This window comes from Solanum dulcamara, chromosome 8, assembly GCF_947179165.1.
Source record: "Solanum dulcamara chromosome 8, daSolDulc1.2, whole genome shotgun sequence".
Lineage (NCBI taxonomy): Eukaryota > Viridiplantae > Streptophyta > Magnoliopsida > Solanales > Solanaceae > Solanum > Solanum dulcamara.
Window position 1 is genome coordinate 1232886 of NC_077244.1, and position 13367 is coordinate 1246252.

The following is a 13367-nucleotide window of genomic DNA, read 5'->3' on the forward strand; positions in this document are numbered from 1 at the left end:
ACTGTGATCCATTTAGTATTTTTCAAAAAAAATTGCCTTAGTAAATGTTCTGTTTAATTAAAGATTGTTCTTTGCATCTAAAAACCCTGCCCTGTCCCACGTATTAATTGTTGAAAAAATGTTTTTACCTGTCCTATATGCAAAAAAGAAACATAGTTAACAATTCGACTATATATTATATATGTATAGCAAAAAGTTCAATTAGATTTGACTTAGAAATTGATACGATAAGTTTGCAACCGTTAAATTGAACTCGATTTGACTTAAATCAACTAAACTTGACTTGGCTCAATATAGATGAAAATTAAATTAAATTAAATATAAATAATTGTTTTCTTGTATTGAATTCAGTAAATCATCAATAAACACAACCCTTCATAAAATTGTGTATTCCCCTGTATATATAATAAATATATATACTCTTTGAATATACAGCAAATTCTCTTTTTTTTTAAAAAAATCAATTTTAAAAGAATCCCAAAAAATTATGTACTATAGCTGAATATACATTTTTCTATTCTGTCCCACATGCACAATTGGAACCATAGAAATCTGAATTCTCAGCCTTGTATTTATTGTAATAATCTTCAATTTTATTGCAGTTCCTGTGTATATGTTTTGTGGTTTCCAGGATATTTTTTTTTGGTTTATAATCCTCCTGTATTCGAAATACACCGATCCAACTAATTTACAATCGTGTGCGCATAGAACCCATTAAGAAGAAAGCGCTTCATAATATGATTTTCATCTCAGTCAAGAATCTCATTAGTCCTTTTTCTCATCATAATCATCTGATATATGAAATATACTAACCCAATCAATTCAAATTTGTACACACGTAGAGCGCATTTTCGTCTCAATCAAGAAACTCGTTGATCCTTTTTTCCACTATAATCATTTGATATTCAGATGACTCGTTTAATTCGGATTCACACATATTAAGGAAAAAATGCACCCTAAAAGGATTTTGCATCTCAATCAATAATAAGCTCATTGATCCTTCTTTGTTCAATTAAGGGGTCAGATTGACTCAAGTATTGAATATTAATCAAGAATCACTAGGCTCAGAGAACGAATACAATCTCATCATATGTATATTTTAATTTTATTATTTGTGTATATATACATAAATCGAATCGAAAACAAAGTTGAACTCATGAAATCCATCTTAAATTTATGAGATCCCTATAGGCATCCCAAACCTTTAGCTTCAGACCCTTTCATGATTCTAAGCCTTTTACAAGAATTAATAAACATATCCAATGGTACATCTCCAACAAGCATCCAATCACCATCCTTGTCTTCATATGTTAATACATAATCAGATCCACTGGTATTGTAGCCTTCTTTTTCCAAGTATACACCTGAAAAATTTATAATTCAACAAAAAAAACATAAGTTTTTGTTTATCACTGGAAAAATTCAGACGTATTAACCTAAAATTCTGGATCTGTCTCAGATCGACCTAACTTATTATAATATATGCATTGAATATTAAAATAGTGATAGACTGGTTTGGTTTCACACAAGGTCAATTGATAACTTGAAATCCTAAATCTAAATATCACACAACGTGACTTAAAATTCTAGATCTGCCTAAGTAATCGACTATTAATAGAGTTTTTTTTGAAAGTTAAAACTCACCAATGGGATGTTTGAACATGTTCTCCAAAGCTTTGAGTAGTTCTTCATAATTTTTGTAAACCCTAAGGTCAATTTTCCTTAGGTAAGGTGCTCCATCCATACTAACTTTCACGTACATCCCTAAGGAAACATCAAAAACAGAATTCTTGGCTTGGACAACAACATTCTTCCTGTAAGATCTAACTGGTGGCCAACCAACAATTTGTACTCTGAAAAAAAAAAACAAATAAAAATTTGTTAATTTCAAACCCTTTAAAGTCAAAAGTTAGAATATATAAACTTTTGTTCCAAACAAGTTGAGGTCAACAACTCTATGTACTCTCATGACTAATCAATTCGTTCTATTTAAGCTTAACTCATGAGTTCAATATATTATAACTAGTAGTATTTCTCCATATTTTCTACGCACAAATAAATCTTTGAAATGGACTAAAAGACTTCTAGAAGACATATGACCTAAAGTAAACGTACTAACATGACTAAATTTCACATATTACTAGCTATAATTTGTATCGTATCGTCTAATCAAATATTTTTCTCCTCTAGATCTGCATGGATTTCAAGAGAATCGAGACCTTTCGAGATAATAATAATAATAATAATAATAATAATAATAATAATAATAATAATAATAATAATAATAGTGAAAATCAATAACACAACTTACTTTGGTGCAGGGGAGGAGTCTTGTTGATCATGATGATTTATATATGATGAGGAGTCATCCATCTCTGATAAAGATCTTTTATTAGTACAAGTCGAAGATAATTGCGTCTTCGATTTATCTGTTGTACCAGGTAACCCTAATCTCAGCTCAGTTGCAAGATTATTATTATTCTCGTAGATTGTTGCCATTTTCAATATTCTTGATATATATAACTATATAACTATATATATATATATGTATATCTTCAAGAACTTGTTAGAACAATTTGATGAGTAATATGTTGTTGATGACCTTTTTTTTCTCCGGTGTATGTCCGGCGACGGCGACTTTTTCCGGTGAAGAATTTGTTAGCTAGCAAAGTTGTGAATGATGAATGAGAAGAGGAAGATAAGTGTAGCATTATATAATATAAAAATGATTAATAATTAGGGTGACATAATATCTAGAGGACTTATTTTCTTTGTGCATGAATTTCATAAAGGAAAAAATTACTCCTTCACGCTCCTTGTTAGCACGTAATAATACAAAAATTATACTCCTTCCATCCCATTTTATGTGAGACTATTTAAGTTGGAACGATATTTAAGATAAAAATAAAGACTTTTAAAATTTGTGGTCTAAGACAATATTTAGATATTTGTGTGATTGTTTGGAATTTTTTAAAGTTAAATTATTTCTAATTATAGTAAAGTGATTTTTTTTTTGGAACACATTGAAAAGGAAAGAGTGTCGCATAAAATAGATTAGTGAAAGTATTATATTTTGTATAAAATGATATACATATATTTGTGCTGTTGTGCATACCTTATGTGAATGAACAAATTTTGTTAATAACTCATTGTTGAAGTTTGTCCTCTCATCTAATTAGAGAAATTATGCTTTATTATTTAATTGTATTCTCAATGTTTACACTACACACGATATTTGAGACGCTAATATCAATCGCGAGTTATCGTGGAGTGATAAAGTAGGTGTCATGACACGCTAACTCTATATTTTTAGGTAATGTGTGTCTGTCAAAATCTAAATGACAGGCAAGACTAGGTTGATCTGATATGAGACAAGGGAACAATGAAGGGACAACTCCATTAACATACTATTGAAATATTCGTGGAATTAGAATATTTATTTTCTTTATCGTTTTAATTTATTAGTATTTTTTTAATTTAGTCTGTTTTAAATAAAATGTCTATTTTTCTTTTTGGCAGATCTTTAGTTTTAATTTTCCACGCAACATATTTGATATTATAAGATTAAAAGACATTCTGAAACATTTTACATATCTTTAGTTTAGAATTATAAGATTTAAAAATCTTCTTTTATTTTTTTAAATTTTGTGTTAAATCAAAAACAAATAAACAAATGAAAACAGAAAGAAAAATATATTAAAAAATTTAATAAGTAGATCAATCGGTTAATAATTGAATTTATAGTAATTGATCATTGATATACATGGTTAAAGTAACTTTGAAAACATGAGCTTCTCTATTCCTCAAAGATAGAAAAGGTAGAAAAATTTATATAGTTATTTTCTTCAAATTTATTGGTAAACGCTGAATATATTGTTGTTGTTATTATGGAAAACAAATTAATGTTGGGAAGGGGGGACAACCTTCATGTGACATAGGTCCCAATTATGTCTGTTGATTTAGGGGCATGGACATATGGGATTTTTGATTAATATATATTACCTACCATAATTAATACTTTTGATTTTTCATGATTTTCTTGGCCAGATGTCTAAACATATACTTACAACAATAATTCAGTGAAAAATTTCACAATGTAGGATCTGAAAAGAGTAAAGTGTACGCAAATTTTACTCGTACCAAGGTAGGACGGCTGTTTCTGAGAGACTCTCTGCTAAAAAAAAGCATAAAATGAGATTAGATACTGCTAAGAAGTGATGAGGTTTATAATATAGTAAGTTACACGTAGATTTTATCTTTACTTTTATAAGATATATAAATTATTTTTGATAGCTTCTAATTTTAAAAACTATAAATAATTATACTAATCTTAAATTGATTAATATGCTTTTATATTTAATAATTCTTTAAAATATACAAAATTTAGATACAAATTTAGTTTCAACTACGTCTATAACCGAGGAAAGTTTAGAAATTAATGTAATTACTTAAATTAATGAGTTAATAATGAATGTAATCTTGTTTTTGCTATGCCTTTCAGTGACTGACCTATGTAAAAGGGAGAAAAATTACTGGATTTCATTAACTTAAAAAATTGTTCTCTCCCTTTTGTATATATAAATATTAAGAAACAATTCATTTTGAACAATACGATATAATACAACAGGTAATATCCCGATAAATATTATTATACTTAAATTTATAACCACACACGTGAAATCAAAGGATCATTTTGTTTAATAAAAAAAAGAGGTATACACGTGTGACACAACGTATTAAATGTTGATAATGAGATGTGGGCCTTCCACACGTGTAATTAAAGTTTATTGGACTTTTATTACATCTTTTTTAAGGTACTTACTTTCTTGTCTGTTGGTTTGGGTTTTATTTGGGTCAGCCCAATACTCATGGGCCCATTAAATGCACGAGTAAATAATAAAAGAAAATGAATAATTGAAGTTCCACGTGGATGTCGATTTTGACCCATAAAAACACTATCGATCTATAGTGTTTTTTTTTCGAGTATAAATTTAATTAATCCACTGACAAGTGAAAGTTTTTACACTATTATGTTACTTGAAAGTCAATATACATGTATAGCTATTTATAACAAGTATGGGTTAATAACATTAAAAATAAGATAGTAGCCTATCAAAACATTACCCTAGTCGATAGGGTAAAAATACATTATACTGTTAGTATATATATAAAAGTTAAGGATATAAGTGTCAAAAACACACTTAAATTATCTCACTTTTTTGAGTTTCATACCTAAACTATCACTTCTCAATTTGAGAAACACACCTCGGTGTTATGTGGAGTGTGATGTGGCAATTTTTTTAAAATGAAAGAGAGAGTGTAGCACACACTCTCTCTTTAAAGAGAGATGTGTGTTTCTTAAACTAAGAAGTGATAGTTTAGGTATGAAACTCACACTCCCAATAGTTTAGATATGAAACTCAAAAAAGAAAAATAATTTAGGTGTGTTTCTTAAACTAAGAAGTTGCTTGCCACCTTTGATGTGTCATATGAAAAACATAAGTAAACGAGTAACTTGGTATGAAGAATCAGTGAATCAAGAGATGCGGTGAAATGATTGAGATTTTTTTCATTTTTAATTAAAAGTTTTTTAATTCAGTTTGGAAATGGAAAATTTCATGGCATAGGAGTGTTTTTCGCCTCAAAATGGACAAACTTTCGATGCGAATTAATGGTTAAAAACAAATAATCTTGGTCGGAAGAAGTAATTATTGGAATGTCTCACATCGGTGATTGCATGAAATCCGGGGCTCCTAATAAGGCTTGAACAAGCGTTATTCTTTTGAACTAGCTTTTAGAATGTGAGTTAAGCCTAAGGCCTAATTTAGTATCAAAGGATTCAGAGCCATGCCCGATGTGAGCTCCCGAAATGTGCATGCATCGGATCAGACAGTGAAATCTCGAATAAAGAATGGATGTATCGACCGAGCATGAGGAGGGGTGATGAATGAAATGTCTCAATGTAATCTTGGGCTCATTATAAGCCTTGAACAATATCCTCCTTTTTTTTGTGCTAACTTTTGGGATGTGAGTTAATTAGGCGTGCAAAAACCTAACTTGACAAGGAAGTAGTGAACCAAAATATGTGGTGAAATAGTTGAGATTTCTTCATCCTTAATCAAATGTCTCGAATTCGAGTTATGAAAATGAAAAAAAATCTTAATAAGGAGCGTTTTGCTCCTCAAAGTATATAAACACATCTAGTGTGAATTCAAATTAATCGGCTCAATGAACTTTGACCTAATTTTCATTTTTGTTCTCCATTCCAATTAACTAAACCACCGTCCAACAACTATGTCTACAAGTACATATTTAGAAACATAGAAACATCAATATAAATAATTTAGTATTTTATTTATTTTATATATTAAGAAGATCTGACTTTGTTCCTATGGCACAAATATAGTTAAGAATCGAACTACAATAAGAATTTATCTTCCAATCTCATGCATGAGGCTGATTGATCATATGGACGAATTTACTGTTCAAATTGTGCATGTTTTACCTAGAAGAACATGGATCATGGATCGAGTGGCCCATTCACCATAAAAGATATACAACATCCAATGCAATATAATTGTTATAAGAATAATACATTTTTCTAATATTTCGGAATAATTTTTCACTTTATTCACTTTTTATAATATTAACTACAAAGTTCAAAATTTAATATATATAATTATTTGTTGATTTGTTATATATATACACACAAAGTATGAACACAAATCATTAGGTTTCCGTGAATTTGTACGTAAAGCTATTTTGGTGTCACTGACACTCTCTATTGAAATGTTCTTCAATCCTAATACATGAATTCGAGACTTTCAGTTAAGAATAAAGGAATTCTGGCCATTCAATCGCCTTGTTGGGAGCTAGGGTTCGAGGAGAAGGGTTAATTGTGGGATGCCCTATACATGGAATAGGGTTTGACTCCAAGGTGACAAAAATCCAACAAGTTCACATGCAGGCTAAGAAATGAATATGTGTGCACATGCTTTTATCCTCACTGTGTTGGGTCCTTGCCTATACACACAACTTAGGTCTATATAAATCTTACTTATTTTTTTTATATAAGTTTTTAGGTCACAACATCCAGCAACATGCATTGACTTTCTCCAAGTTAAAAAATTAAAAAGGGTTGTTTGGGGTGTACGAAGCATCCTACATTAAAATATTTTATTTATAATCTGAAATTTGAATATATATTCTTTAAATAAAGGATAGTTTAGTGTACGGAGACTTTCACATTTATTTAGAGGCCGATATGCATTGACTTTCTACAAATACAAAATTTAAAATGAACAAATAAAAATGACGAACGGATCCTAGTACATAATATTTAGAAAGTATTTAAGAAAAGAGTGATTAATTAGTTGCTAATAATATATTCAATATTGATAGAGGGTGTGAAAGAGACAGTGTTGTCCTTTTTAAGAGAAAAAGTGAGTGAGCAGTTGATGAAATTGGAAGGACTCCAACATCACAATTCTACACTATTAGTTCGTTTACGTGTACATAACAAGTGGCCAAACCAAAATTTTTCTTAACAGATTTTAAAATATTAAAAAGTAAATACTCAAAAAAATTAAAAAGGCTAAACACTCGATATATATATATATATATATTTTCGTCGAAAAAAGTTCAAATAAACTTCTTAATTCTATCTGACTCTGTTCTTACACACAAATACATTAAATCATCAGTAATTAAATCAATAAGAATAATTAAACAAGTGATAATAATGATGGAAAGAGGATAAAAATTTACCTAAAATATATATATATATATCTATATTTCATTAGATATAAAAACTCGACACGAATACTCAAGGAAAGGGCAATGCATGATAAGATCAAATTATAACCCAACAAGAATACAAGATAGAAAAAATCCAGCTCATAAACTTTAGCAAGTGTCAACACATCATTTATCAAAGTGAAGACAAAAGCAACCCATTCCCCACCACCTTTAATCTGCCATATAATAATATTATTAAACTCTGTTTAGCCCAAACACACCCTTCTCCATTTCATTCAATTGTATTTTCTTGTCTCCTTTTATTTTTCTCATTAGCCAGCTTCTTCTTTTTTTTCCTAGTATGGAAGTATTCTCTCCATTTCATTATATATATATATATATTATCATTATCATCTATTTTAAAAAGAAGAGAAAATATTTAAAATATCTGTAAATTATTTGAAATAAGTTGATTTTACCCTCCGTAATATTTTTGGCTAAAAAATGCTCTCACTCATAGTTGATTAGTTCAAAAATATCCTCCAACTAGTCAAATAACTCAAAATATCCTTCCAACTAATTAACAGTTGCACCAAAGTAAGAAAAAATGACTAATCTTATCCTTGAATTATTAAAAATGGAATAACTTTGCTTTATTTCTAATTAAGAATACATTCTTTTTATATGAACTAAAGGTCTTTCTTCCTAATTTTTCAATTTCATGCCATATTGACGTAATCAGGATTTCCTCTAAGGATGATCAAAATATAAAAAAAAAATACATGAAGAACTTAACGGAATTCTATATCTAATAGCTAGATATATAAAATATAATAATATTAATCTTATGTATATAATATATTTTTATGATGAAAGAGATTTAGATGAACCCTTTACTCCCCCGGCCTCTAATTTTATGCTTAGTCAAATAGTGTTATATAAAATGAGGTAGCGGGGTAACAATTTAATAAGGTATACCAAGTTCAATCTAGTTGCTATAGTTTATCTCCTTCTCTCCACTCTATATATTTTTAACTTTCACTTCTCTATCTCAAACCAAAAGTACTCTCAAAGATAACAAAAATGGTAGGGGAAGAAGAAAAGAGTAGTAATAAGTTGGATTTTGAGGAGACAGAACTAAGGCTAGGGTTGCCTGGTGGTGGAAGAAAAAAAGGTCATGATGATGATACTTATAATTCTAATGGTAAAAGAGGTTTTGTGGATTTAAAGCTCAATCTTTCTTCTGATATTAACAACATCAAGAATTCAACACTCAAAACCCCAGCTACCAAGTATGTGTCTTTAATTTTATCTTCTTCTACTTCTCTACAAGAAAATCAGTTGTATTCATCTCAGGCGTTAGGTGATTTCTACTCATCTGTTTGAGTCTTATGACATTAGATATCATGTGTTGGTAGGATTGTAGAGTTGGATTACTAAAATTTTTGCGTTTATGGGTTATGAATTTTAGAAAATATAGCTTATTGAATTCTAGATGAATTATTTTATACATATTAAATGAATTTAATTTTTTAACATAAATACTGAATTTAGGTCAAAGCTAGTGAATTTTTCAACCTGTAAGCAAAATTGTAGCTTTGTCTGCTTGAATGGAAGTTAAATAGGTAATCATGGAATAGTTGTGGTACCCGTAATTTGAATCGTCGTACTGTTATCAACAAAAATTGGAGTTCGGATAAACCCCTTGCCGATGCACTGTATCCACCTTCTATGTTGCTAAGATTCTTTAAAAATAATGACACACCCTTGTCAGATTCTTAAAAAATATACTTATATTTTTGAAGAATTCGACACAGCGACATGTAATCAATAACATTTATAAAAAATTCAAACAAACATAATTCACTCCTACTTGTAATTCATCTTTTATACTATCTCTTTGAAATTCATGAATTCAAATGATCAGGACACAAGTTGTAGGTTGGCCACCAGTAAGGACTTTTAGAAAGAATCTTTTGACTTCCCAGAAGATTGGCCAAGAGAGTGACAATATTTTAGTGAAGGTCAGAATGGATGGTGCACCTTATCTAAGAAAAGTGGACTTAAACATGTACAAGAGTTATCAAGAATTATCTGATGCCTTAGCCAAGATGTTCAATTCCTTCACTATTGGTATGTCATTATATATATTTTCTATGAATTTAACTCCTCATCATACATGGATCTAAAATTTTGTACTTATAGATTCTGAATTTTAAAAAAAACAATTTAATTATTAAGTTCTAGATGAATTATTGATACATATAATATGATTTCTTAACACAAAGCAACTAGTATTGTGATTATCTATTGAACTTGTAACCGATACTCTAACTAGCTCCGCTCATGTAATTCCTATATGTTGACAATATATAAAAAAGAAAACACTATAAGCTAAGTATTGCTAAAAGAATAACAACACAAAAAAGTGAAACTAGTTATATTATAGTTGATTTATAGGATTTGGAGTTGCAGCAGAGTCGCCTATATCTAAATGATTTAAACTGACATTCCTTCATTGAAAAATTACAATGTGTGGATAGTTCATAGCTCAATCTTTTTTATTTTAATGTATGTTAATATTTTAAATTTTCTCATTGAAGTTTTAATTTCGTTACCGATTATTTGATCACCTAAAAATAACTATTTATTTAGGTGAAACTAATCACATGAAAAATATAAAAGAAATAAATGTTAAATTATTATATTAATAGAACATAAGTTATTTATCATGTCAGTGTATATAAGTTAAATGATATATTATAATTTATATGTATATGTTTTATTACTGACTGAAATGAAACTGTGAAATAGTCGAAGGAATGAAAGATTTCATGACTGAGAGGAAACTGATGGACCTTTTGAATAGTTCTGATTATGTTCCTACCTATGAAGACAAAGATGGTGATTGGATGCTTGTTGGAGATGTCCCATGGGGGTAAGAGACTTTGACACCTCAACTATATAGTATTTTTTTTTATAAAAAAATTACATTATATATATACTTATTGATGATATGAAATATAAAATTATATTAAATTATTTAAAAGATAATTATAAATAAATTTTACGATAGATAATAATCAATAATGACATGATAAAAATATTAATTAACCTGCTATCACATGTTAAACTATATGATCAATAGCGTATATATATAAAAGTTTTTTACATTGTCAACTTGTATTATATATATATATATTCGTAAGGAAGTTAAGTTAAATATACCGATAATATAAAGTTATATATTTTTACACAATAGTATAGCAAGTCTGTTATTATTTTTATTAGGTTATCAATAAATGACTATAGCTTACATTTTATTTATAATCATATTCTTATAAGTTAACTCATTGTGTAAATATTTTTTTATAATGACACTATATAATTTTTATTTTATTTTTGTTTCTAATCACCTATTGTTCAATAACTATTTTGAATTCTCAATAAGTCTAAATTTGCACCACGTAAGGCTCGATAAAGGGAAAGTGCTCATTACCAATACTTTTTTATTTTCATGATTTAAATTCGAGATCTCTAATTAAGAATTGAGTGATCCTGTCCATCCGGTTCCGGAAGAAGGAGCAAGATCTCCGCACGTGGTCGTCCATCCTATAACAATCATTGAGGTGGTATATAAAACATAGAGAGTTTATGAAAAACTTCAATTATATACATATAAATAGATCAAACCTTAATATCTTCACTACATGTCACAATCCAAGTTCATGATGTGTATTCTTCAGTTTGGCCATTATGTCTCACAAATTTATTCCTTGTGCTATGTTATCACCGAGCATATAAGTGTGCATACCATGTGAACTTATGTTATGCCTTATAAAGTGTTTTACTTTTCTTCTCTCTTTCGATGTGAGATTTGCTTAAGATATCATGTACACCCCTTCTTTAGAAGCTCTAGCTTAGAAATCTGATAGTCCTTCTATGTAACTCCACCTTGTCAGTCTGCATTCCGTCACGGGGCATCATAGTCCATAGACACCCCTTCTAAGGGCTCATCATCCTCAAAGGTTTACTCCACCGTTGTACTTAAAGAGAAACATGACTTTGATATCATATTTGTCACCATCTTATATCTTATAGTACATGTATTGTCTTATGTGTACTCATTCTTTAGAAGCTTGCCAAACCTATACTTACGCTCCTAGATTTTCGCTTGATAGTCCAAGCCTCTTGGTCCGAGGAAGGGGTTAATAACATTATATTATTTCATTTCAATGAACAGGATGTTTGTTGATTCTTGCAAGCGCTTGCGCATCATGAAAGGAACCGAAGCAATAGGACTAGGTATGATATAATACTCATTAATTACTAAAATTGTTAATTAACCAAATAGCTTACTTAGTATATTGATTATAATACTGAATTATTTTTCTAAATTTAACTTCAGCACCAAGAGCTATGGAGAAATGCAAGAACAAAAATGGATGAAATCAGGCTGACTTTTTCTTAATAAATATAATTGATCAAAATTTCATCGATTGTAGCTAGTGTTTGCGCGGATTGAATAGTGTGTTATGTATTAGTGCTACTATTGTGAAGTGCTTGTATGTATTAATGAGTGTAGCATATTAATTTCTGTATGTAATTTATCTAGAGCTAAAATATTTCTTGTTTAAAACTAATCTTATAAGTTGTTTGTCCAATAATTTAGTATAAGTTTCTTAATGCCTCATTGTCGTTGTATTATATTCTTTTGTTAATAATGAAGGCATTTATTGCCTCACATAGAGGGAACATATTCATATGCAATGGTCTACCTTATATTTCCATATATTTTGTCTATTATATATACAACAACAATAACCCAGTGAAATCCCACAATGTGGGGTCTGGAGAGGATAAAGTGTACGTAGACTTTACTCCTACTAAGGTAGGACGGCTGTTTCTGAGAGACCCCCGGCTCAAAAGATGCATAGAAAGAGGTCAGATAAAGCTAAAACGTTCAAAGCGATATGAAAAAGCAAATAACGAATAACGCAAATAACGAAAGCGACACAGATAAAATAGAGTAATCAAAGTACAGAAAGTAATAGAGAGATAATAACAGAAGTCAGAGCACAAGAAATTATAGTGCGCTAATGCGCCTACTAATACGAAAGAATAACGAGACTACGTACTAGTCTTCTACCCTAATATGGGTCCTCCACACCCTCCTATCTAAGGTCATGTCCTCGTTAAGCTGTAACTGTGCCATGTCCTGTCTAATCACATCTCCCCAATATTTCTTTGGCCTATCCCTACCTCTTCTGAAACCATCCATGGCCAACCTCTCACACCTCCGCACTGGGGCATCTGTGTCTCTTCTCTTCACATGTCCAAACCATCTCAGTCGCATTTCCCACATCTTGTCTTCCACCGAGGCCACTCCTACCTTGTCCCGAATAACCTCATTTCTAATCTTGTCGCTCCTGGTATGCCCACACATCCATCTCAACATTCTCATCTCGGCTACTTTCATCTTTTGAACATGAGAGACCTTAACTGGCTAACATTTCGCCCCATATAACATAGCCGATCTTACCACCACTTTGTAGAACTTGCCCTTAAGTTGTGGTGGCACCTTCTTGCCACATAGCACACCGGAAGCGAGCTTCCATTTCATCCACCCT

At 30.0% G+C, this 13367-nt stretch overlaps 2 protein-coding genes across 2 annotated transcripts; one reads left to right on the forward strand and one right to left on the reverse strand.

The window, feature by feature from the left end:
• Positions 1-1069: 1069 nt before the first annotated feature.
• On the reverse strand, positions 1070-2757 carry LOC129899405 (auxin-induced protein 22D-like). Its single transcript, XM_055974362.1, has 3 exons — positions 2312-2757; positions 1645-1853; positions 1070-1364 (listed from the first exon to the last, which is right to left on the reverse strand). The coding sequence occupies exons 1-3, from the start codon at positions 2497-2499 to the stop codon at positions 1186-1188; spliced, it is 576 nt and encodes a 191-aa protein (XP_055830337.1). The 5' UTR covers positions 2500-2757; the 3' UTR covers positions 1070-1185.
• Positions 2758-8707: 5950 nt separating this feature from the next.
• LOC129898690 (auxin-responsive protein IAA16-like) lies at positions 8708-12388 on the forward strand. Its single transcript, XM_055973319.1, has 5 exons — positions 8708-9029; positions 9665-9870; positions 10552-10675; positions 11981-12042; positions 12146-12388. The coding sequence occupies exons 1-5, from the start codon at positions 8821-8823 to the stop codon at positions 12184-12186; spliced, it is 642 nt and encodes a 213-aa protein (XP_055829294.1). The 5' UTR covers positions 8708-8820; the 3' UTR covers positions 12187-12388.
• Positions 12389-13367: the final 979 nt, after the last annotated feature.